The sequence below is a fragment of the Homarus americanus genome, unplaced genomic scaffold, assembly GCF_018991925.1.
Source record: "Homarus americanus isolate GMGI-L3 unplaced genomic scaffold, GMGI_Hamer_2.0 scaffold21914, whole genome shotgun sequence".
Classification (NCBI taxonomy): Eukaryota; Metazoa; Arthropoda; class Malacostraca; order Decapoda; family Nephropidae; genus Homarus; species Homarus americanus.
Genome location: NW_024719665.1, coordinates 134,972 through 161,925, shown reverse-complemented (window position 1 = coordinate 161,925; position 26,954 = coordinate 134,972). Strand labels below are relative to the sequence as shown.

At 38.8% G+C, this 26,954-nt stretch overlaps 1 protein-coding gene across 1 annotated transcript; it reads left to right on the top strand.

Moving 5' to 3' along the window:
• On the top strand, positions 1–25,567 carry LOC121860174. The gene is made up of 5 exons (XM_042357230.1): positions 1–148; positions 3,985–4,150; positions 10,871–16,382; positions 16,516–16,620; positions 18,794–25,567. The coding sequence occupies exons 1-5, from the start codon at positions 135–137 to the stop codon at positions 18,946–18,948; spliced, it is 5,952 nt and encodes a 1,983-aa protein (XP_042213164.1). The 5' UTR covers positions 1–134; the 3' UTR covers positions 18,949–25,567.
• Positions 25,568–26,954: the final 1,387 nt, after the last annotated feature.

The window sequence follows — 26,954 nt, the reverse complement described above, 5'->3', positions numbered from 1 at the left end:
TCTCCATCAACAAGAGAGACACTCGTCAGGAGACCCACCACCAGTTATGAACCTCAGGTCACTCCTAACAACAGGTCGTATACCATATTACAGCATCGATTCACCATCACTGACACCTGGATTAGGCCTCAGAGATGGATGAGTCAAGGTAAATAAGGAACAAGGAACAAGAAACGTTACCTGTTAGTGGGTGGGAGTGCCTTGTTAACAGCCCGGGGTTGTTAAGAGCTATACCACTGTTTTGTTTCATTAAATTAGATAATATTTAAACTTGAGTAACACTGTAACGTAATTTGGTAAATGTTTAGTAGTTGTCAACACCTAATTGATTTTTTTAAGTGTTTTTTCTTCATGGTGTAAATTATTGTGTTAATACATATATGACCATTGCCGTTGAGCCTTTATTGAGATATTGAAGAAAATAATAATATTTCACTTGTTGCCACTAAACGAACTTCGGGAAATTTATAGGGTAAATATTCGTCCATTGGCTGTTCTCAGGCTTTGGTATGAGAATATATATATTTTTTTATCTTTTTCAGTGTGTTTTACTCAAATCTGACCTTCATATCTTGTGCAAATTAGCTGTTTAAAATATATATTTATTTTTTATTTTTCAAAGAAACAGCTAATTTGCACAAAAATGGTAGTCAAATGTGAGTCTAATACACCAAATACACAAAAAGAAAACCTTTTCTCATACCAAAGGAACTAACCTACCTAACCTAACCTAACCAACAAAGAGGAGGAGACAACTGACTTAAGTGAGGAGTATAACCTCAGGTAGACATGGCGGGAACCTGCGGACAGCCAATGGATGAATTTTAACCCTATATAGATCCAATCAGTAGTTTTGACAATTCTAAGATGCCTTTCTTCAATGGCATTTCTGGCGCAAATTACGTTTAAGCGAGATATTTAAAATTTTATTAAGTATGTTTGTACGTGGCAGTACACACCCAGAACATCGAACGACGCGGCGGTACACGCCCAGAACATCGAACGGCTGTGAAGCTCTCCTAGTTAGTTTAGGTTAGGATTGGTTTGTTAGATTAGATGCAAAACTTTTTCTGATGGTTTATGTGTTTTGAACACGTTTACCATGGTTTTTATAGCAAATCTCTATAGTCTGAGATGGGAGGGGATATTTGTCACAGAAACTATTGATTTGTGCCAGAAATTGAGGGTCAAGTTCGTCCATATCACATGAGAAACCATTGGAAAAACGGTTTTACCTTTGATTTTGTATGATGGCAACAAGTGAAAATTAACCCCCAAAAGTGGGTCAAAAAATGCAAAAAACCTGAAAAAAAACTAACCTAACCCAACCCAACCCCTAGTGTGTAAGAAGCTTCCCTTAAGAGATACAGGAGGATAGAGTGATGCGACTTGAGTGAGGAAGTGGTGCAGTATGGTGTCCTCGTCTGTGTGATGTGCGTGGAACATATACCATGCATGGTCATCTACATAGTACTGACACTCTGAATTACATCTCGGACACTTTACAGATGAAACAAGAACACTGTGAGGGTTACAAATATTAACAGCTGCTGCTTCATTGTCCAAAATGCGATGAATAACTTGCCAGTCGGCCAATGTGCAGCTTTCGCACACAAATGCCATCTTCCATTATGCCCACAAATTGAGACTTGTGCTGATTGGCACACGAGTATTATGTTACATCGGCACTCACGGTGATTAGCGCGCACGACTATGACGTCACATCAACTCTCATGCTGATTGGCTGAATATTGTAAAATTAAAGTTAAAATAACTCGAAGACTATAAAATTTCCGAAAGAAACATTATGGAATAAATTAAATAATATTTTTTTCTCCCAATACATGACTCATTATTCAGTTAGGTGTTGGCAACTACTAAATATTAACCCATAATTTGAGCATTTGGACTCGAGGATAATTTAAACAGTGTTCAGTAAATATTTGCCCCCATCACACCTCCGTGTTACTGTGGATGATTCACAGACAGACAATTGACATGAACTGACCCTTTAACCGTTGATTCCTTCTGGGTTAATGAGGCCGGAACATGTATATTGTATAGGGTTTTAGTAGCCAAATCCAATTGTCTGTTATCTATTTATTGAGGAACTATCTCATAAACAGTTCCAAGTGTATATCACTGTAACTTAATCACTGTAGCTATGAGTGTTAAGATGAGGACGGAGGCTCTATTAAAGAGCACTTCTAAATACGTCTGGTTGGTGTGAGGTGTTGAGTGACAATCCCCCGATACCCGTCGAGGGAGAACGGTAATATACGTCCTCCCTCGAGGGAAGACGGAACCATCCACGATGGCTCTCAATAACGTCTTCCTCTAGTCAAGGATATCAAACTACTGCCACAAGAGGTGGCCAGAGAGCCGGCTACTTAATGCCTTAGCTCAGCACTAAGTGACACGACTTCCTGTGGGCACATCTTATCGCGTGCTCTGAACATGCTACCTCATAGCTAGTGGAAAGTTACAGAGGGTGATAGAGTATATAAATCAAATGTAATTAACCCATTTATATAATACTTCTGCCTATAAGACAGAGGCTATTACAGACATATTTCGTCTGAAGGAGAGTGATAGGGTAAAATTATCACTTGTCATCTGCCTACATAAAAAACTATCTGAAAAACATAATTTTAACCTAACCTAACCAAAACCTCTCTCAGACGGTGGCAACTTGAAATCTATTGCTGATAAATTTGTTAAGTTGTCACCCACTGAGTCTTGAGGATTATTTCTGTATTACAATCAATAGTTCAGACAATTCTTAAGCTCTTTTTCTTCTATGAGTTTTTCCTCACAGATGACTTAACCTAACCTGACCGGGAAGCTTCAGTATTATGTGAAATATTTATCCTTGTGAAATATCTACCCAATTTTCCCAACAATATAAATATAATGAAGGAAAATACAAGTGACAGCCACTCCTTGACTTACGATGGGGTTAGGGACCCAAATCCAGGTCGTAAGTCGAATTGGTCGTAAGTCGAAAATGCCATTTTAAAGGGAATTATAAACGAAAATTTTGTCAGTACACAGCACAATTACTAATGTTGGGACTCGAAAATGCGTAATTTGAAAATTTTTTGTTACGACTGGGGCGGTCATATGTCCGGGAGGTCGTAAGTCGAAGAGTATCTGTATTTATAATCAACCAGCAATAACTAAGATCACCGACCGCCACTTTTAAGTCAATATTTTAAGCAAAGAGTTGGCGGATATTCTGTTTTTCATGGGTCTTGTGGCATCTATTTGGATGCACAGAAGGGATTTTTTCAGGTTCTGTGCAGTACAGTATAGCACCGGTGTAGAAATTTCACATAACACGGGCCCCCTGAACCTCCTGGCATATACAAGTCATTTGCGAGGGAAACAACATAGAAGAAAAGTTTAATAGAATTGTCTGAACTGTTGATTGCATAGATAAAATTCTCGAGATTCATTGGGTGGCAACTTATACAATAATTCCAAATTGCTGTAAGAAGTTACTTAATAGGATAAGTCTCAAAATATTTAGTGGGTTTACATTAGGTTAGCACCAGGGTTGTCTTGGACCCTCCCTCCAGTGCCTCCATTAATATGTCTTATCTGTTGCTTTAGATATTATACTGTATTGTAAAGTACAGATATTCCTCTACTTACGAACGAGTTACGTTCCTGAGGCATGTTTGTAAGTCCAACTTACTCTTGTAGATACCAAACATATTGTAAAAAAACGAAAAGATTATGGATATTTAGTGCAGCTATACCCTTTAATACAGCCTTAAAACCTGGCTCACTCTTCTTCTCTTAGGTAATGTTTGTTCTATCTGGAATTTTCTTCAAAATAATCCGGTTTCATCCACATTAAACACCTGTTCTGGCAGGTAACCCCCCTCAGTGATGATGTTTGTATCTCTGAAAGTTTGTAAGTTGAACGTTCTTAAGTAGAGGAGCACCTGTACTTGATAAATTTATCTTTTTTTTCAGTTTGAAAATGGAAGACTACAAGATCATCCGGCAGCTGGGGTTGGGCTCGTATGGCGCTGCACATTTGGCTCATCATGATCCATCCGACACCAAATGTGTCATTAAAGAGATTAATATATCCCAAATGTCTCCCAAAGAACTTGAAGAAGCACGGCGAGAAGTACAGGTACAGTAATGTAATACAAGTTAGTTACAGAATTTTTGGTCATCTTATTTCTCTTTTCTAAACATCTGTCCAAATTTGGATTGAGGACATTATTGTCACCCTTTGCCATCTGTCCCTCCATCATTCCTAAAACAAATTTTGTTGTGAAGGATTTGCCAAACTTCCCTCTTAACCTTTGTTCCTGGACAAGTTTAAAGATGGATGCCCATGACCAGATTTCCAACCAGAGTTCTCAAACCATTGTGAGATGAAGGTAAATCAAGCAACTAAGCTAGTGGGTCTTATAACGCCCTTCACAAGTGAGATGCTTCCCTGTCTGGAGTACTGTCTCCACGTCTGGTCCCAGAGATATACTAGAGACTGTTAGTTAATTGAAAATGTCCAAAGGAGGGCCACCACCCACCAGACTGGTGCCTGCACTATGGCACCTTAGTGACTCAGAGAAATTAGAACATCTGCAGTTGCCTAGTTTATACTATAGGGCATTCCTCAGTAAAATATTCATACAGTACCTGGAATTAGTGAATGCCGCTCCACTTGAGGTCACAGCTTAAGGCTGAAGAAGCCACAATTTCAAAGTGTCAGGGCAAGTTTTTTGGGGATTAAGAATTGTGAACTAGTGGAATAATCTACCATAGTGTTGTGACAGCACCGAGTGTTAGTTCATGTAAGACCAGACTTGACCAACCATGGCATAGGTACAGATACCTGGCATAGGTACAGATACATTCTGGAGCAAGCGCAGTACATGCCCAGTACTCTTCAAAGGTGCATAACACAGATGTGACTGACAACCCAAGTGGCTAACAGGCCGATCAGTGCCAAAGAGGATGAACTAAAAGTAAAGTAAAGAAGGTCATGTGACCATTTATTGATGAAATGGACTGATAAGTATTTCACTACTTTATGATCTTGTTATTTCCAGTGGTGGAGGATTTAAGTTGGGAGGTGCATGAAGAGTGCATACCAGCTCCTTCCCCTCCCTAATTACTTATAAAAGCTTACATGGGAAATAGCCTCAGTAGTCAATAGCTCGGTGTACACCTCTGGGGTTGTTTAAACCTTCTAGCTTCTGTGATCTTAGGGAGTTCTCAATCCCCTGCCTAAGTGAATGTCTCAGACCTGTGATCATTGGTACAGTAAAACCTTGTTATTCATGGGGGTTAGGTTCCAGGGAATGGCGTGAATAGGCAAAAACGTGAATAGCACCCTATACAACTTTAATGCACTACTGTATACCTATACCAAAGAACTGACCAGCCGTGGCAGCACTCATCCCCTCTTTTAATTTATCTAATAATTCCAATTTCTTTGTCAGGGTCATCACTGACTTAAGCCTTTATGTTTCACTTCACTGGCACTGACGAACCCTACGATGGTCTTGTGGTTACTGAAAAGTCTTTCTGGTTTTGACAAGTAATCATGATTTCAGTGATAGGCTTATATAGGCGCTACATACTGTACAGTCAACCCTCACTTTACGCGGTCCCACATTCACGTTCTCGCGGTACCTGCGAAACCGGGATGCTCACTTTCCGCGGTGCGTGTACTTGCTGCGTAAGTGTGTCCAGCTCGCCGCTATTTTAGATTGCCCCTCCCGCCTGCTCGCCTCCGCCTGGGCAACAGCGGTAAGGTTCAATTGCCAGTACATGTCTCTGTTCGTTATCAGTGGCGGCGTCATATGGCGTATCGGACGCGTTGGCCTTTCATCCCTACCTCCCTCACGGTGCTTAGCTGTAATTGGTTTAAAAAGTAATATAGCGTGTTACCGGGGAGGAGAAAAACGCTTGACCCTAGCAGCGACAGTTTCATCCCTCAGGCCACACCGTCTAGCAATCGTGCATCCATTGTTCAGCCAAAATGGCTTCCGGCGATTCCACTCCCCAAAGAGAAACCTTTCCTTGCCCGGACGCAGCACTTCTAAGCCCAAAAACATGGCGTTCCTTAAGCTAAAAGGTGATCACAAGAATCATCCAAGTTAGAGAAAGGAACAAGACAGGTTGATTTGGGCGTGCCAGCATGGTGTGAAACGAATCTCGATCCGGACGATAAGAAGGATACAGCCGGGGAATAAAAGGAGCACACGAACATCCTAGTCTACAGGTGCTTCTATGATCATCATTACTTACAACCAAGGTGCTTCATCAAGACAGAAAAATTACTTATGAAACTCACCAGTGCGTCGAGCGCCCGACGGAACATGGTGAACCGCTCTCTGTTAAGGAAATGCGCCCGTGAACTGTATGCTGCAGTGTCACGAAAGATGGGGAATTACAAAACCCGACGCTAATGCTTCCTCTGGGTGGTTACAGAGGTTTAAGATGAGGAACAAGATCACCAATATGTGATAGTGGTGAAAGCTAATTAACACTGACGATGTTGCGTAGGAATTCCTCGTTTTTCGTGAGATTATGGAGGAAGAACTGATCTCTGCGACGACAGGTGTTTAACATGGACGAATCTGGTCTTTTTTGGAAAAAGCTTCCTTCCAAGACCGTTGTGAAGAATGCCAGCAGATTCAGGAGCTGAAGTTGCAGAAGGGCGCATCACCGTCCTGTTTACCACCAATGCCTCGGTACCTGTAAGCTCAAGTTATCGGTGATCACACACAGCCGCAAGCCCATGCATGTACAAGAGCATGAACTTGACCAAGCTAATGTCCACTGGCTGTTTAAGTTCGATGTAAAGAAATTCTTAGCGACAACAGAATGTGCCATTCAAGATTTTGTTGCTGCTGGACAACGCGCAGGACTTCCGCCCTACTGTTAGATCGTCACTAGCGTAAAAGTGGTCTTCCTTCTCCAACACTAAATCTGTACAGCCTGCGGACCAAGAGTTAATCTGTTGTATGTAAAAAGCTGCATTCTCTACGAAAAATTCAAGCTCTGAACGACTACACCAACACCAGGGAAGAGTTGCGTAACCTGAGTGACACCAACACCGATAGCAAGAGCGAAGACGACGAGGATCAACAGTTGGCAGGGCAACAAGTACTTTTAAAACAATTCTGGAGAATATTCAACATCAAGAAAGCTGTGGACTTCTTGGTGGAGGCATGGGATCAGCTGTCTGTAGCAACTGTTCGTCACACATGGAGACATGTGTTGCAAGGCATTCCGGGCGTTAGGCAGAGTCAATCTGTGACTGGTGAGGTTCAGACTGTTGCAGTAGCAGTGGACCTTGCCAGAGAAGCTGCGCAGAGTGGTACAGCTGCAGGCTTCTCCGAGACCACCAACGACGACATCCTGGAGGTGATAAGGGATCCTGATGTGACTACCGACGAGATGGTAGATGATGATGACGTCAGTGAAGAGGCAGGTGGTGCGTCATCCCAAGAAGAACACCGCTTATCCCATAGTAATGTTAGGGGTGCCATCGAGTGTATCGAGAAAGCCAAGCTCCTCCATTCCAACGACCCTGATGCAAACAGGTATGAAATCTTCACTACCCAGCTGTTGAAGACTATGGAGCCCTACATCAAGGTTTATCACGACAACATAAACACCAGCCGTCAGCAAAGCATAACAGAGTTCTTCGCCTGCAACCCACCACAGCCAGCCCAAGCCAGTGATAGTGACAGAGGTAGAGACAGTGAAGATGACTTTGAGGGATTTGTCAGGGAGGCCCTGACAAGTGTGGATGACAGTGATGGTGACTCACCTGAGGGCCAGTAGCCTGCCCTCTGCCTCGGAACCAGCCTCCATCCCCGTATGCCGACCCATCTCTTCTACTAACGTAAGTGTTAAACCTAACTTTTAGTTTTCCTAACCTAACCTTTATTTTTCCTAACTTAACCTTTATTTTTCCTAACCTAACCTCTTCTATATTAATTGTGTGTGCATACCATCATAAAGTTGAGATAAAATTTTTACTACAACATAGTTGTGTGTCGTCAAAAAGTGGAGTTTGGGGGTCGGCCCGGTCTCTATTTCAATTAATCCCATATGTTATGTTGTTCACTTTACGCGTTTCTCACTTTCCGCGGTACCCTGTGGGTTGTATTAACCGCTTAAAGTGAGGGTTGACTGTATATGATAGTTTGCTTTTGAAAATCTCGGTGATTAATTATTAAATACAGTACAGTAAACACCCTAAGTATTGGACACGTGAGTAATGACACATCCAAATAATTACACAAATCTTGGGAAAAAATTATTTAACATTTCAAAAAAATATCTTATCTAACGGGTCATTGTTATTATTGTGAAGCGATGAGGCGGAAACCACATGGTCCCGCCAGGCCAACCTGCATCTTAACAATACTGTACAGAATAACGAAGGATTGGAACCTATTCCCTTTTACTCATTGTTAAATCAATCTATAATTCGACCCCAGCTTTTGAGAAATACCAACTGGGTATAATCCTAGACATAATTTGTAGGAAGACAGCAAATTCACATCAATGCGTCTTGCCTGTGACCACCACCACAACAGCTAATGCTACGAACAGTCTTATCAACTCTGAATCTAAATTCCCTCCAATTACCAACTCCTATGAGAAAAAATATTAAATACAGTACTACCTGTACAGTGACCCCTCGGTTAACGAACTCAATCCGTTCCAGAAGGTCGTTCGTTAACCGAAAAGTTCGTTAACCGAAACCATTGTTTCAATGGGTTTTTGGGTAATTGGTTCCAGCTCACCGAAAATTTCCTAAATTCAACAAAAATGGTAGAAAAGTTCACTTACTTTGAGGTGTGTATGTAGAAGGCTCCTGGATGATGATGATGATGATGATGGGATTTAGAATGGGGGTGGAGGAGAAGAAGAAGAGAAGGCATTGGGGTGGAAGAGAAGTCACCCCATGGCGCCATTTCACCCATAAAATTTTAGCTCTCGGTGTAATTCAAGATTATTTTCTTTAAATCAACACTGCACTGCATTATATATTGTCAATATGTAAAATATATTTCAAAATGACCAATAATTTGCTTGGAAACACAGAAAAAAAGCGTTTAGTTGAAGAGAGACTCGAGCAAGATGTTACCTCCAGTGAAAACAGAGAGAGACTAACTCCTGTTTGCTGTGTTAAGAGGCTGGATGCCGCGCATTAAACTAGTCACTTTACCTTCAGTTATGTTCAATAATTGTTAAAATGACTAAAAAATTGAATATTAACCTTTTAAAATTTTTGAATAGTATAAACTTCTTGGTATTTACTAAAATAGTAAGGAATTTAAGCCCTAGAACCGATTAATGTATTGGCGGACTGATACTAAAGCTGGTTGCCCGGTCAGTGCAAGTGAAAACATGTTGAGGTCGGTTCGTAAGAAATTCGTAAACCGAATTTTTGTTCGTTAACCGAATTGAAGATCCTGATGGAAGGCAGTTCGTTAACCGAGGCGTTCGTTAAACGAGGGGTCACTGTATATACTAGGGCTATTCAACTTGTTTTAGATGGGGGGCCAGATTATGAAATTTAAATTGACAGAGGGGCCATACATTTTTTACTTCTAATTTCTGATCTAAGCACATACATACACATCAACATAAATGCAACAATAGACAGCTTAAATTATCTTTTAAGCATTTTTATTTATCTCTTTTGCACAGAATTTATGCATTTGAATATACACAACAATGCAAAAATGAACACATTGCGATTAGGCCACACTGAGCTAGTGACTGAAATACACCTACAATATTTCTCGATTTAATGAACTAATTCGTGCCACCCCTTTCCATTAAGTTGAACTTTCCATTATTTTTGCTCAATTTAGCGAACTAGTTCACTAAATTGAGCATGATTCCATTAAATTCCGCTCAGTCTGAGTCCTGCCGGCACCTCGTGTGTGTTCACTGCCACCTCTCAGTCAACTAACTACTGTGCTTAGGCATCATGTCAAAGGTCTCTCCGAAAGGAAGCGGTTTGGGGAGAACTTCAAATGAGTTCACTTGGATAAAAGTTTGAATAATAGAAAAAATTTAAAACAAACACCGAACCCCTTAGTTTAAGGTAAGCCATGAATAATGTTTCTAATCTTTCTGTGTACATATCATGTGTCTGAGGTATGAATTTTAACCCTTCAAAAATACTATGCACATGTACATTAGTTCGACCCTTTTCATAAAATTTATAAATACTCGAACTGCACTTGAGTATACTGTATATGATTACCATCCACATCATCCACTTTATCTCACACTGCACATGGCCATCCATACCACATGCACACATACGTTGGTACTCGGGAGCTTTCAAAAGTCTTTGTGGCTTTGAAAGAACTCAAATCCTAGAACCTTACCTACATCTATTAACACTTGCAACTGGATTTCCTGAAAATCTATCAAAAGTACATTATAATTATTTTACCAGAACTGATTTATTATGAGCTTAAATAAGCCAGTCTGTTAGTGTAACATGGTGGCTGTTGTTTAGAGCAGTTGTGGCTCCCTGCTCTTACGGACGCCTCAATAACAGATTCCGTCTGATTAACATCATCGGTGGCTTAATTAGTCCGGTACTTGGGGTTTTTATTGTATACAAATGATCTGATGGATGGTGCAACAACTTGTTCAGAAATACAGCCTAAGTACAAGTACAGAATAAGATGCAAAATGCAAATTTAGTACTGTAATTCCCTTTATGGTGACAGTACAGTACTGTATCTTAAAAGTTAGTTCTTTATTCTAAATATTAATAGAGATGTACTTAACAAAGAACATACAATATCTTTATCATTTACACCTTGTAATGTAATCTCTTTAATGGTTACAGGTCCTGTCAAGCTTGTCCCATCCATACATTACTCAGTTCCGGGGCTCATGTGAAGAAAATGGCCGTTTGTCGATAGCCATGGACTACTGTGGGGGCGGGGATCTTCACACCATCATCTCAAAGAGAAAAGGTGTACACTTTCCTGAAGATCGTGTTCTTGATTGGTTTGTACAACTCTGCCTGGCTATAAAATATACCCACGACCGCAAGATACTCCACCGTGACATCAAGTCACAAAATATATTTCTGACAGATGATGGTAAGATCCGGTTAGGAGACTTTGGGATTGCCAAAGTTTTGAACAATACCTCAGACCTGGCAAGAACCTGCATTGGTACACCATATTATTTGTCACCAGAAATGTGTGAGAATAAACCCTACAACAACAAAAGTGATATCTGGGCCTTGGGGTGTGTTTTATATGAGATGATGACGCTTAAACATGCCTTTGAAGCTAATAATATGAAAGCACTTATTCTCAAAATAATAAGAGGCATATACCAACCTGTTCCTGCCCGTTACAGTCGAGACCTTCGCTTGCTACTCACTCAAATATTTCAGCGACAACCACAGGCCAGACCATCCATATCGGTTATCCTTCGGAAATCATTTATTTTCAAGAGAGTGCCTCGTTTCATATCAGGATGTGAGGAGGAGGAATTAAAAGCTTCTTTGATAAAACGTAGGTGTACTTTGCCAGCCTCGGTACGCAAAATCCCGGTCCCGAAACGTCCTCATGACATAACGGATCCTTCTGCCAAATATGGAGTAAGTCAGTCCCTCAACAAAAGGGGTACCTACAAGTCTCCCACAAAAGCTACCTCAAAAGTTTATAAGCAAGTTTGTGGCGTGAAAAAGCCAGTTGGAGTGGCCCACAGCCGGGCGGACAGACTTAGTCAGGAGCACCGGAAAAAGTATCAAAGTGAAAATAGTCTCTTGCCAAAGGATGCTGGAATAGTTGAGCCAACAGGAGATAAAGATAAGAGATTCCAAAGACGATCTAAATCTGTACCTCATGCATTCAAACAGAGTAATTTAAAATCCCAGCAACAGAATGTCAAAAATAAGCATCCATCACCAGTGAAGCTACAACTGATGTTAGATAGTGCAGGGTTTAAGAAGAATGCTGATGTAGACCCTAAGAAGATGGAAGCTGGTGAAATAGTAAATAAATCCAAGGAAGATGAGGAACCGATCAAATCACCCGGGGCTGAAGGTTGGCTCGTTGATGAATTTCTATCAAAGAAGTTGCAGGCTGCATACATTGACAGAAAACTTGCAGAGGCCCTAGTGCCAACTAACACTTCCGAAAGTGAATCTGTCCACGATGACTCTTCTACTGCAGCTATGGGTAATAAGAGAGATAGACAACAGCAAAATGGGAGAGATTTTGTGATTAAAAATCTCATTGCGCAGAGGTCTCCAAAACTAAAGGTTAGACCAAAAAACAAACCAGCTCCTCATGTACGTCAGACAGAGAAGGACCAACGTAAGCATAGTGATGATAGCCATGATGTGCAGGTGCAAGAGACAAATCCAAAGGATGTGAAGGAGTTGGCAAACAAAACCCTCAAACATGATAACATATGTAGTGATGAGGAAGGTGATGAAGATATACCCAGGTCATCAGCTGAGGAACTGAGGGAGCTGATGCAGGAGAAAATGAAGAAATTGTTACAGGAGCGTACGCAGAAGATGAACCAGATGATATCACAGCGGCGCCAGTGGGCATATAAAAGAGAGAAGCTCGAGTCTGCACTCGTAAAAAAGAGAGAAAATGTATTAATAGTAGAGAAAATGGAAGAAACCACTAAAAGCAATGACATAGAAAGAAGGGAAGACCGTGTTTGTGAAAGTAATCTCCATAGTTGTGTGCCTCCATCTGAAAGTCAAGTTGAATTAGAGGATAAAGTGTATAATGGTATAAATGCCACTGTCAGAACTGCACCTGCAAATGAATCCCAATTTAATGAAGAGAAGAAGAATAAATGTCAAGAGCCTGATGAAGTCGTCAATAGGGATTCTTCTACAAAACCAAAGCCTCAGAGAAAGAAGAGTATCATGTCTCCTGATATCACAGAGACATACATGAATGAAGTACCTAACAACACTCTGGTTAGCACAGTTAGAGAAAGGATAACACCAGAAAAGTTGTCTGTAATTCCTGCTGAAAATCTGAACAATCCTCAAACACAAGAAACCCTTATAGATAATACCTCTGTTGGAATACTCTCTGAACCCCAAGAAGAATTGGTTTTCAATGAGAAAAATAAATCTCTTGCATATCTAGATAAGTGTGGGGATAGACCCAACAATGGTAATCTTCAAGTGTGTGAAGTTACAAGTAAAGAGATTGTTATAACCTGCACAAATGTTCCTGAAAAACCAACAAGTGTCACATTAAGTAATGATGATGGAGGAGTCTCAGGAAAACATGGTGATACCGCTCTTCAATCATCAAATACACAAAGTTTAACCCCAAGCAAGCGTTCACGCTGGAGGAGTGCCGATACTGCCGGCCTTGAAAACTCACCTTTAGAAACCACTGCCTCAGAAATGGACTGTACGACCTCCTCAGACTTGGTTGTTGTATATAAGGAAATGGGTGAGCGCAAGCAGTGGGGAAAACATAATAAAGATATCATTAGTGTGTTATCCAAGGCACAGATCATAGAAAGTCCGATGAATCAAAGCTCTTCAAAGAGAAAAGAGAATGCAGTGAATGAATTGGAAAAAGTAACTAAGGAAATCAATTTCTCTGGCAAAAATTTAGAGGAAGTCTCAAATAAACCTAAAGTGTTGAATTCAACATTCACAGTTAGTTTGAAGGACTGTCATGGTGACTGTGAACCTGGGCCTTGTAAAATCGGTTTAAATTCTGCTCCCGATGTTAAAGCCCCATGTAAGATGAAGCCTTCGGTACCTTTACCAAGTGTGTTAAACAGCACGTTTGAAGTAGAAAACAAGAACACTGTCGATAATAAAGGAAAGTTGAATCAAAACAAGGAAGAACTTGGTAGAACACAGACAGTGGAGACCGCAGGTAGTGTACTGCAGACCAACGTTGACAAGAGTTGTAAAAACAAACAGTCTGATAAAATACTGCATCCCAAAGTCAATGAGACCGTGAATGTCAAAAAGAATGGCAACAGAATAGGAAATAAAAGTGAAGGCATAAGTAAAATAGAAAATAAAGAAGAAATGGGTAAAATAGAAGTTGTAGGTAAAGCAATCACAGAAAATAGAGAAGAAATCGGTAAAATAGAAGTTGTAGGTAAAGGCATTAGAAAGTTATCAACATCTGTAACAAGTGAGACCGTACAAACCCAGAATGAGGCAGTGAAAAATGATTCTCTAATAATTGATGACACTGAGAAGTCTTTTAATGATACTTACACCGTTGATGAGAAATTATCTGAAAGCACTTTCACAATTCCAAAAACACCAAGCAAGAATGCAGACAAAAAGGGAAAAGGCCGTTTTCTTGAGAAGTTGCGTTTGCACATGTCACCACTGCCAAAGAAAAAACAGATTGTGGTTGACAAATTTTCTGTACCTGCACAAGTAACCCCTCGGAAGACTATAGGTGATTTAGGCTTGGGCGCAGAACACAAGACAAGTACACCAATATTAAAAAAGAAAACAAAGATAAAGTCGGGGCTTGTGGGAATTTTACGAAGGCTTTCTTCCCGGCAAGATATAAATGTAGACACTGCAAACTGTATGGAGAAGGGCAGTATTGAAACTTGTGAAAAGTCTTACAGTGATAGTGAATTATCAGGAGATACCTTCACTGTTGAATGTGATGCCAAGACACGTAAAAGTCAAGAAAATGTAACAAGTAATCAGGTGAATAATTATGAAAATATGTACAATAAAACCATTTCTAAAACTTGCAACAGAATCTTACAAAGTAGTGAGACAGACAACAAGGAAGACAAGGGATATATGTCATCACAGAAAACTCTTGAAAATGAAGGGAAATCAAAATCTCAGAGAAGAGAAGCTACTAACATGAAGGACGGGGGTACAGGAACTATTGGGGAAAATATTGAGCCTGAAGAGACCATGACAATCAAAAACAATGAATGTCATGTGGGGAAAGAAATCTCAGGGAATATTCAGAGTGACAGTGATACATTTGTTGTAGGGAAGGACATTACTGATCAACAGAACTCCAAGTCTATAGATACTAAAGTGAAGGGGACTGAGGAATTGACATTTCTCAAAGACAATACCTTGGCAAATAGTCTCAAAGAAATATATTCAAGGGATAATGCTAGTAAGGACAACGTTTCTGTTAATAATTTTGACAATGTGTCGAGTGATAGTGGTCTCGATACACAGAAGACAGATTTCACGTGCCAGATGCTTGATAATGTTGCGAGTGACACACAAAGTGATCTTGATTATACATTAGGGAACTTTAATCGGCTTTCCCCATCCCAAAGCCACTCTTGTGGATTAAGTGAATGTAACCTGACATTTTCAGAGAATTATAATCCTTCAGCAACCTTGAAGAATAATGAAGTATCACTCATACTTGATGAACATTGCAAGAAAACTGAAGTGGGTTCTGTCGTTTGTGTAGAGGACTTGGCTAACACGTTATTATTAGATGTGTTTGAGGAGGCGAGGAGACAAATATCAGGGAGTGAAACTAGGAGGAGGGATCAAGATATTAGTCCTATAACACCTAGGAATATTCAGATTAATCTTAAATGTTCAGGTGAGGTTAAATATCAAGGTGTGCAGCATGAGTGTGGGGTTGAGGCATTGCCAACCTACAGTCAGACTCTTGTACCAAGGCTCGGAGCTTCACAAGGTCTGGAAGGTGAAAGCATTCAAGATGGTAATAGAAGTAAACATATATCCCAAGGTGGCACATCAAAGTATAATCACTCGGAAGTTTCAAGAGGCACGAGTGGTAAAGTAGTGTCACACATTACTTCCAACCCTTTAGGTCGTATAAGTGATAGTGATTTGGCTCACCACACCAGCGAAGATATAAAAGTGACACATAGTTCAGCCAGACCAAGACCAACAGTTTTGTGTATTAGTTCCAACAACAATGAAAGACTTTTTGCTGACCTGGCACATTCATCTATTTTACAAACACAACAGAATGTTAAAGAGGATGGAAGGTCAAGGAAAAAGTTTTTGGAAAACAAAAATTATGAAGAAATTACTACAAAGCAAAAATATTTGGGCACCTCAACTACATTACCACAACAAAGTACTGTCCAGTCAGAAGCTTCTAAGAGCAATATTGATTTAAGAGACAGTAGTCCTGGAGTAAACAAAGAAGAGTTTGAATCCAGATGCAAAGATTTTTTGTTTCCATATCAATACAGTAAGGATGATTTTTACTCAGTATCAGATGAGGAGAGCGAAGACTTGGCAAATCTACGGCGGTCCATGGAACTCGTCCTCTGTTCTGGGAGACAAAGCAGGGAGTCTGATTGTAAATCAGTTGCTTCATCATATACGTCATCAGAAGTGTGGCATTTAGGTGTGTAGATTTCTTTGCCTCCTTACACTTCATGGGCTATTAATACAGTACAGTACATGATTGTTATTGATGTTTGGAAATATACACTACAAGCTTATTATAATTTGTTTAATTTCAAATGTATGAATTTCAGACCGTGATGGAGCTGTGGTAATGGGTGGAGGTGGTGTGTATGGCTGGATTGAGGAGCAGAGAGCTAAGCTGGAAGATGTGCTTGGTCTAGATCTCTTCATGAAAGGTCAGACATTTACATCCTGTGACCACTTCATAGTCATATACACACACCCCCCTATATATATATATATATATATATATATTTCAATGGCCCAATAAAGCACGCGGACTTCTACATATAATCAACACCTCACACCGCCAGGATTCGAACCCACGATCTTATGAATGAGACCAGGGAACGTTACCTCTGGGCCACCAGGACACTAAAAGCAGTCCTAGGCTTGTATTTCACACAAAGCCTGTTCAACGAGCTTATGGCGCCGTGAACCTCAAATGGGGACTACCCGTGCCGCTTAGAGGTAACGTTCCCGGTCACATTCATAAGATCGTGGGTTCGAATCCTGGCGGGATGAGGGAGGTAAGGATGCGTTGCCCAATCACAGTCCGATACGTCATATGACTCTCCTTTGTTCTTCCTAATTTTCTTGCCATTTGTATTTTGCTATGGTGCCACCTTTCCATGACAAATCCCTAAGATGTCACTTTTGCATCATACCACATAAGACTATGGTTAAGAATTGACAATATTAATTTTAGAAATATTGGCTGAAATTATTTTACTAATCATTGGGTTTCAGTAATACACAGCTGGAAAATTTGCTAATCAAAGTTATTGTATGATATGTGGTGTGTTTTCACTGCTCAGTTGAAGACCTTCATACAGTATAAATATTTTTTTTTATCTATGTTGTACTGCAGATAGAAGTTGAAGAAACAAATATAGTGCATCGTACTGTATGGCATTTATTAACTCTTTCCTGTTACTTTATGCACCTTTATGCACTTTATGCACCTTTATGCACTTTATGCACTTTTCTGCCGTACTACAGTATTTTGTACACTTTCTTGGAGATTTCTGTACAATATCCCTTGATTCATCCCACATAAAAGTGGAAGAGAAACAAAGGTAATTGATAGATTATTTAATTAGCTCCTTGGTAGTACAGTATACCTGTAGTCTTCATTTACGCGGTCAATTGAACCCGTGGAGGTCTGCATAAAACGAGAAACGCGTAAACGAAATAACAGAACATATGGGATTAATTGAAAGAGAGACTGGGCCGACCCCCAAACTACATTTTCTCCGACACAATAGTACGTTGTAGTAAAAATAACATCTTAATTTTATGATGGTTTGCACACACAATTAATATTTAAGAGAAATACAGTCGCCGGTTAATATCCATTCAAATAATGGACTCAACCCCCCCCCCCTCCCTCTTTCCACGCTCTTGAGAAATGTTTGGGTGAAAACACTAGGTTTTTAGGTTTAGTAATAAATAATACCTCAAACTGTGTTTAGGATAATATAATTGACATTGCTAGATTCCTTGCAAGACTGTGAATAATTTGAATATAAACGTCATATATTTTGCACAAAAGATAAAATTTTTGCTTTCTCTAATAAAATTCTTAAATTAGATCTAAAATTTGTATGTCTAATGCAAATTTTAGCTTGTTTATATTCAAATTAATCACTATCTTATAAGAATTCCAGCAATGTAAATTATATTCTGGCCGGGTAATTTCTATGAATTTTATGAGCTAAAAACAAATATCTTCAGTAAATAAACAAATTATACTTCACCCAGACACAATACGTTACGTACGTTGTAGTAAAAATAACATCTTAATTTTATGATGGTATGCACACACAATTAATATTTAAGAGAAATATCAATAATATTAGCTTTTTTAACACTTACTTAGTAGAAGAGATGGCTGGGTACACGGGGATTGGGGTTGGTTCTGAGGTAGAGGGCAGATTATTGGCCCTCACTTGTATCACCTGTATCACTATCCACCATAGAGGCTTGCAGGGCCTCTTTGTCAAACCCCTCAAAGTCCATATCCTCGCTATCACTGACTTGGGCCGGCTGTGGTGTGTGGCGGGTGAAGAACTCGGTAATGTTTTGTTGTCTGGGCGACCTTGTGCACACCCTGCCCGCACCACTTCCCGCGCAAATGATGGAATGAACCGAGTAAATAAAAATTGTCGGTCTGGCAAGGTGCCGAGTAAATGACCAAACGCGTAAACCAAATCCGCATAAATCGAGACTATACTGTACAGTATTTTCTTCCTGCAGATAATGATCGAAAGCAAGATACTGTAACTTTGTTGTATCACATTTTCACATACTGTATGTATATTATACTGACATGAACACTTGTTTCAGCGTACCATCATCTGGATGTGGCTCAAGAGCGGGAAGGATGTGTGGTTGGAGAAGCCGTTAGTCAGGTGGAGGAGATGCTGGGGAGAGACGCTCGTGACTTGGCCCACGACATCCTTCAGCTTGTTGTGTCAGAAGCTGTGTACCACAACCAGTGATGGAGACTTAAACTCTGTCACAATACCCTGCTACTGCATGGTATTTACACTCAACAAACATACAAGATAAGTGAATTTGAGAGAGTATTTCTCACAAAAATTTTTACAAAGGAATGATAAATATTTCCTACAAAATTGAATCAGAAAGGACTGATAAAGGTTTAATTAGACCAGTTGTTTTAAAGTGTATCTAATGTACTGATGGTACTATAAAGAGAGTTAGAATTAGACATTCCAAATATATTTCCAGCAGATGTGGGTCAGAAAATGGGTGTTACTGCTGGTGGACTGAAATGACAATAAACAAAGGATAAAGTTTGTCATTATATTTGATACTCTATTCCATGAAGGGCAAATCCATAAACCACAGATATTAATGGGGATAATGTCTTCTTTAGTATAGTATAGCTTAGACTTCCTGAGTTCACCATTAACATAGTCAAACAACCATAGATAGGGTGTTTGTGGTCAGGTGAGGTTTGGTTGGTTCATGTCCTCTTTAAAATACCTTGAAATTCTTTAGTGTTTGTTACTTTTTCCAGGATAATAAAATATCTAACTATCCAAATAAATAATGTAGTTACAGTTAAAGTCTACAAAATGGGTTGGTTATGGCTGGTGTACTGTACTGGCACGAACTGTAATATGTAATGAAATTGGTTTAGTAGTTGAGGGAAACTGTTCAACTGTATGGTAGTGTAATTGAACTTGACTACAGTACGGCTTCCTGATGGTTATGTGGGGGAGAAGTAAATTCACTTGAGGATGACATCTATGCTGACAATTAGTTGCCAAGGACTTTTTAATTTTGTATTCCTTCACTTCCCGAAGATGTCTATGGCAATCGAGAGAGATAATTTCATATAGTGTAATGAATTCAGCTACAAATAATGCATCAATTTTCCATGTCATTGCAATTAAACTAGACACTGTGTTAGCTAGTCTCATTTGGTGTTATAAGTGAGCCCCAGTTTGTAATAACCTCGGACCTAACCATTTGGATTTAGGGTGTACTGTACCCTTAAAATGTCCCATTCTTAAGGAGCCCCAATACTGATGGTTAGGGTATAGTACAGTACATGGCATATTTTAGGAGTGAGGACCATTTCCCCTGCAACCTCTCTACAAGTTAGGTTTTTTTTTTTTTCATAAATCATCTAAAGTGTTCAGGGGTTATATGAGGGGTTAAGAGTTGATAATGATCCTGTTTTGGGAAGTGTGTGTGTGTGTGTGTGTGTGTACTATATACACACACACACCAAAAACATTAGTGTGTAGACTTAAAACCCCTGATATGACCCAGAGTAAGATAGTGTAAACAAAACATTATTATTACTGTATATTGAAATAACTATTGTATGTCTGTAGCATTCTAACTTAGCAGCTTTATTTGTACAGTAAGTTAGGTCATAATTTGTGTCCTTTTTTATTTAGTTTATCTTGTAATATAATCTCCTCATATTTAGGTGCAGCTTGAGGTCTGTCTTCCCTTGAAAAGTTTAAGACTGTATGTAGCAGCTTGAGTAGCCTTATTGTGAAGTAAAATTATGGCTTATATGAAGATTAGGCACCCCAGCTTATTTTACCTAGTGCTTGAACAACCCTTCCCTTCCTTTCCCTTCCCTTCCTTGACATAACCTTCCTTAACATAACCTTCCTTAATGTAACCTCTAACCTAACACCCCCCAGAAGGCATTAGGGTGTTTAATCAATAGGTGAAATGAGCTGAAGTACTTTGTCTTCATGTGATGCACAGCTCTTACGTGAGAGAGACTGAAAAATGCCTGTGATATATTAGCTCATGACAGTGATGTAGTAATACAGTACTACAACTTTTTCTTTTATCATATTCATCAACCTTGAAGTAGGATATGTAATGCTATGTGGAGCTCCAGGCAGTGTTTCTGGGTTATAGACACACTGTATAAAGAGAGGCTGAGGGTAATAATGACAGTGGTAGTACAGTAATAACAGAGAAATATTATGTTGAACGGTTGGTCTTATTTTTAGAGTTGGTTTGGTAGAAGTTTACTGTATACTTATAATGATTTTTACTCACAGCGAGGGAAGTGTGTGCTTGAACTCATGGCTCTGTAGGTTTAGTCAAGCATTTTTACTTTGGTGTAATAACAACCACTTGTTCTGTTGTGTCAAAGCCCAACATTACCTCTTTCTGTCACTCAGGATGGTGTGTGTGTGTCACCCCGTCATGTCCGAGTCTTGTATTGGCTCACTCTCACCCCGAGGAACTTGACCTTAAAAAAAAAAACATCATAATGGGTTTTAACAGATTCAGGTTCCTTTAGACATTAGTATTATGTCCATACTAACAAAAAATTTAAATTTCTTAACGGCCGGCCATTTCCTGTGTAGTGGTGTTATTACCAACATGTCAGAGAGATCTGATATAGTGTTTTAATTTCAGCTGAATCTCCCGTCGGTGAACTAACAGAATAAACTTATCTAGTCATGTTGGTGGGATGCATAAAACTGTGAACAAAAATATTTTTTAGTTAGATACAAAATAAAATTCCATGTTTTGAACTTATGAAGAATGTAAATGATCTGATTTTATTGTTAACTATTGAAATCAGATTTATATATACAGACAGACCCCGACTTACGACTGCTACGACTTACGACCGTCGGGACTTACGACCGCCGCAGATTTTTTATTAAAATTTTTTTTTTTTTTTTTCTTCAAATGACACGCATTTTCTATACCGAAACCTTTCCAGTTAATGTAGTCTCCATGTATAATTAGAAAATTATGGGGGCCCCATGTGCATTCAGCTGACTACATTAAAGGTAACTGCTCAGTCACACTAACCATTCATTATTATATATTACTTTCACAGTACTGTATCCATTTCTCATTATTCATTACTTTTACTGTACTGTATTTCATTGTAGATTATTTATTAAAAAAAGAATACAAAAATTTTTTTTTTTTTTTTTTAATCTATGTCGGACTTACGACCATGTAGGACTTACGACCTGGATTTCGGTCCCTAAACCCGTCGTAAGTCGGGGCCTATCTGTACTCTGTATATTATTGTATACTGTACGCTTTAACAGAAGGCAATTTCTATGGTTGCAGGTCAAAATAGCTGCAGTCTTGTTAAGCCCCAACCTAACATACATGTAATTATCATCATTAGAAGTACAGTACACTACTATTAATATTGAGACTCACTAAGACTGGGGCTCATTAAGACTGGGACCAAATCATCATGGAGAAGTTAGGTTGGGGCCCATTTGACCAGTCGCCATATATTTTGGCATCTATCATATTATGATTATAATTGAGCTCACAAGATTAAAACTTGCTGTGAAATTATGCATATAGGCAATCAAACTGTGTACAGTACTGTTTTATTATACTGTAGTGTACGTAAACAATTGACTTTGATGTAGCACTACAGAAGCTCCAGTAATATACATTTAGATATAATACAGTACATGTGTTCTTTGTAGACAGAAATATAGTTTTTTATGTATAATTCTACTGATTTGTCTTAAAATAATTTTTGGCGGCGTATTAATACTCGTTAGATGGCAGCCTCTACAGCTGGTGATCAAAACGTATGAATATGATTGGCTGCCAATATTAGTGTTCACTTCCTGAGGTTGAAGGTTCCCAGGGAAGCGACAGTACAAAAAGGTTTATGAAATTAGGCAACATAAACTACCAAAACATAGTTTAGAAATAATATAAGGTCATCAGGGAAGGCTAGGTTTGTTCTTGTCATCTGCCGTTTTAAATATTTTAGTGCCACAGCCACCCTCAAGACCTCCGACCTATGGAAAGAACACACCAATGACAGGTTAATGAGGTTTTATGTCCATTTTGATTACCATTTAGAGGCCTGTCAAGTTTCCATATCATGGCATACTGCAGCCAAACTCAAAATTGTAATATCAAAGCCATGTCCAAAGTTTACTTATTGTATAAATAACTGTTTTAAACCTTAAGCATACAAATGTCTTTGAAATACTGATATTTTTTTATATTTTATTCATACAATACAGTAGTCTGGAAGTAGAGATAAGTAGATTGAATTTAGTTTGTGCCAAGATTTACTTTGATGGATCCTGTATATTTTTTTCTAGTACGTGATCAACATTCCACACATTGTCAAGGAACCTTCAGAGGACAGATGGATGTCAAATAACCTTAAGGTCAATAAAACAAAACAAAGCATATGTGGTGGTGTCTGCCTTAATATGATGGTAGTCAATTTGCTCGTGTCAATATAAAATCAAAACTACACTGGGCACCATCTTGTTTAGCATAAAGCATCATTGAATTCCTTCCAAATCAACAAAAATCACGAATTTTTGTAATCAAGAATGAAATTAACACGGTGCTCAAGGTGGTATTAGCACAAGCTATAGGACAGTGAACCACCTGTTATCATGTGCACATACATATGCACAACATCACTCATATCTGATATTTATTCATTCACTCACCATAATTAAACAGTATTGTGCCATAACATAGTCACTCATGGAAACTGTTTCCTGCTGCAGCACAGGGTTATGGGAAGCAGGAGCAACACTTTCATTTATTTACTCTCATTGTTCTTTGTAGTTGTGCAAGTGTGTTATGTTGGGGTGTATCTTCTATCACAACAAGGCCCCACAACATCATATAAATATACAACAATTACTCCTCTTGCTCAAATGAATTAATTTAAATAGTTTAAGAATATTACTTCCCCTTCTTCATTTAGTAAAATTGTCTCTTGTATATTGATAAAAACACATTGTTTGAGATAACTTTTTATCTTTACCAGATCTTTCCTGCTACAGTAAGGGTTGGCTAAAGTCAAGATTTACTTACCATCCCTTCAGCCAAATTCACACTAACCTAACCTAGACCCCCAAGTTGCATTAGGGTGTTTAATTACCAGGTTAAAGAAGCTTGGAACTAATCTTCAGTTGATCCTATGTTTGTGTGTGTGAGACTTCACCGGCAAACAGAGGGCAGTGGAGGTCTAGTCCATTGTGTAATTACCAAATCCGATAATGATCTAAAAGACTTCTTCAATTTTGCCCCAGTATGACGAATGGATGCTGTGTAAACAAATACATTACAGTATAATCTGTAAACACGAAGGGTGACTGAATTTTTTACTGTATTGTTTATTTAATTTCAGCCACCTTACCATCTTCTGTGTCTTGACTGATGTTTTTCAGTTGTTATAAATATTTGCATTATGAAGAGCTGTGAATGGAGTATTTATATTTGTTGTCTTAGCCTTTGTCACTTCCTGATCTTGTCTTGTGCCATTCTCTCCTTCCATTTATCACCACATTATTAAGACTCCTGTTTCCTTTGATCCACCCCAACAAAGTGAGGGAGGAGTATGGAATAGATTCTCTGTACAGTATATGAGCCCACCCGACAACTTATATTTGCCGACTGTGATGTTTTGGCAGTTGTGTGGTAAATAGTCAAGATTATGTATGGAGCATTATCATTAACAAAGATTTAAAGTGTTAGGTAATCTAAAAGCTCAAGTACCAAAGGTAGATTCTTCTTGTCTAGTCTAATATACATATAGATTGAGAATGACATAGGTTAATTAATTTATTTTTGAGGTTATCATTAAGACTGGGCCCCAATCATAACAGTTAAATTAGGTTAGGTTGTGGCCCATTAAGTCTGGCACCCATTGTGTAGCCACCCATTAAGGTAATAAATCAGTTTGGTTGCCAGGTGAGTGTCAACCAAAGTACTTAGTCCTTAGGTATTATTTTCTTAGACCTCATAGACTCGATGAGTATTTGATACTTGATATTTTGTCATTTTCCGCATAAATCAAATGAACATTCCTGAGTTGTGTTTGATAGGTATGTATATTTTGTATAATAGAGAGTATTGTATATATATATAGGTTGTAAGTCTAATGGGTCCCAGCCTTGCCTATGCTAATCATTCAAATGGATCCTTTAGGAATAAGACCCTATTGTGATGGTTAGGGCATGTTCAGTAGGTACAGTACTGGGTCCCATTTGACTAGCCACCTCATAAATGTATTCTCCTCATATACGAGCTGACTTCTCCAAATTACTGTGACTCTTTTTTTTTCATTCTTTTCCAAGGTATTCAGGCATTAAGTCTACGGTTCTACGTATAATTTGTTACACTTTTCTGCCATATATCTGTAAATGTACTGCACTGTATCTCAATATCTTTTAATATTCTCCATGTCGTCAGTTCTCTATCACATCCAGACCTTGTTTTTAATTATATTTCTTCCCATCTTGATTGTCACTGCTACTTTACCATTATTACTTGGGGATTGATAACTGGATTTTCGACTTTAACTTTTCTCCTTTTATTTATTTTCTAGCAAAAACTGTCACATACTGTGCTTACGTGATATTTTATTTCTTATTAGTATTAGAGATTATTTTTAAAGGATCCTATATTTCTTTGTTTTAAGGCTTTATTTTATATACTCCTGTTTTATAATTAGAGACATGATAAAGATGTGTGTGTGTATACTGGTCTCTTATTTCTTAACAGAGGAAGAAGTGATAAAAGAAGATTTTTATTTCTTTATGAAATTTTAAATATATTTTGTGTTTTAAAGGTATTACCCTATTCTTGTGTATTATTGACCTTGGTGGATGTTTTTGTCCCGTGTCACCGAGCAGTAAGAGAGACAACAAGACCGTAGCTCTTTTGGTTCACCATTAATGACGATGAACAAAACAAACCAGCTAAAATAACTTAATAATCCAACAACATATTTTTAGTTACATTAGATATATTGAATTTGTTTTATCTAATATCAGTAATGGTGCAATTTAGTTATTCCATATTATTGTCGTTTTTTTCTGTCTACTGTACACTGGTAAGTCATCTATTCCCATAATGAGTACTGTTACTTAATGAACATAAGAACAACATAAGAATGGAGGAAACTGCAGCGGGCCTATTGGCCCATACTGGGCAGTCCCGTTTACACCCAACCCCTATTGCTCATATAAGCATCCAACCTATGTTTGAAGCAATTCAGCGTATTCGAGTTAATGATGATATTTGGTAACTTGTTCCATTCATCCACTACTCTGTTTCCAAACCAGTGTTTACCTATTTCACGCCTAAATCTAAATTTGTCTAATTTAAAACCATTGTTACGAGTTCGCTCCTGGTTGGATAGTTTGAGTACCTTTGTAATGTCCCCTTTGTTTAGCCCTGCCTTCCACTTATACACCTCTATCAGGTCGCCCCTCGCTCTACGTCTCTCGAGGGAGTGCAAATTAAGATGCTTTAACCTGTCTCTATACTCAAGGTTCCTAATGCCTGGGATTAGTCTTGTCATTCTCCTCTGAATTCTTTCCAAGGATTCTATATCCATTCTGTAATACGGTGACCAGAACTGAACTGCGTAATCCAGGTGTGGTCTCACAAGAGCAAGATACAGTTTTAGGATGACCTCGCTAGTCTTGTAACTAACACTCCTTTGTATGAACCCAAGTACTTTATTAGCCTTGTTACGAGCAAAAACACATTGTTTACTTGGCTTAAGGTTCCTACTTATCATTACTCCTAAATCTCTCTCGCAGTCGGATTTCTCTATGGCATCGTTGTTCATCTGGTATCTGGTTTCCCTGTTTACATCTCCTATACTGAGTACTTTACATTTGTCCACGTTGAATTTCATCTGCCATTTTTCAGACCATTCGAAAATTTTGTTTAGATCTTCCTGTAGTTTTGCGGAGTCCTCGTCAGATTTAATAACACGTCCTATTTTAGTGTCATCAGCAAATTTACTTATGTTGCTGTCTATGCCGATATCTATGTCGTTTATGTATATAATAAATAATAATGGTCCAAGTACTGAGCCTTGGGGAACTCCACTTGTGACGTTGCTCCAATGGGACTTAGTGCCGTTAATGCTCACTCGCTGTTTCCTGTCCTGTAACCACGCCCTAATCCATTTAAGGATGTCACCTTTGATGCCATGAGCTTCTACCTTTCTAAT

Coding starts and splice junctions, on each gene's coding strand:
- LOC121860174 (XM_042357230.1), top strand. Junction 4,151..10,870: donor AAGCACGGCGAGAAGTACAG/GTACAGTAATGT, acceptor TAATGGTTACAG/GTCCTGTCAAGCTTGTCCCA. Junction 16,621..18,793: donor TCTAGATCTCTTCATGAAAG/GTCAGACATTTA, acceptor CACTTGTTTCAG/CGTACCATCATCTGGATGTG.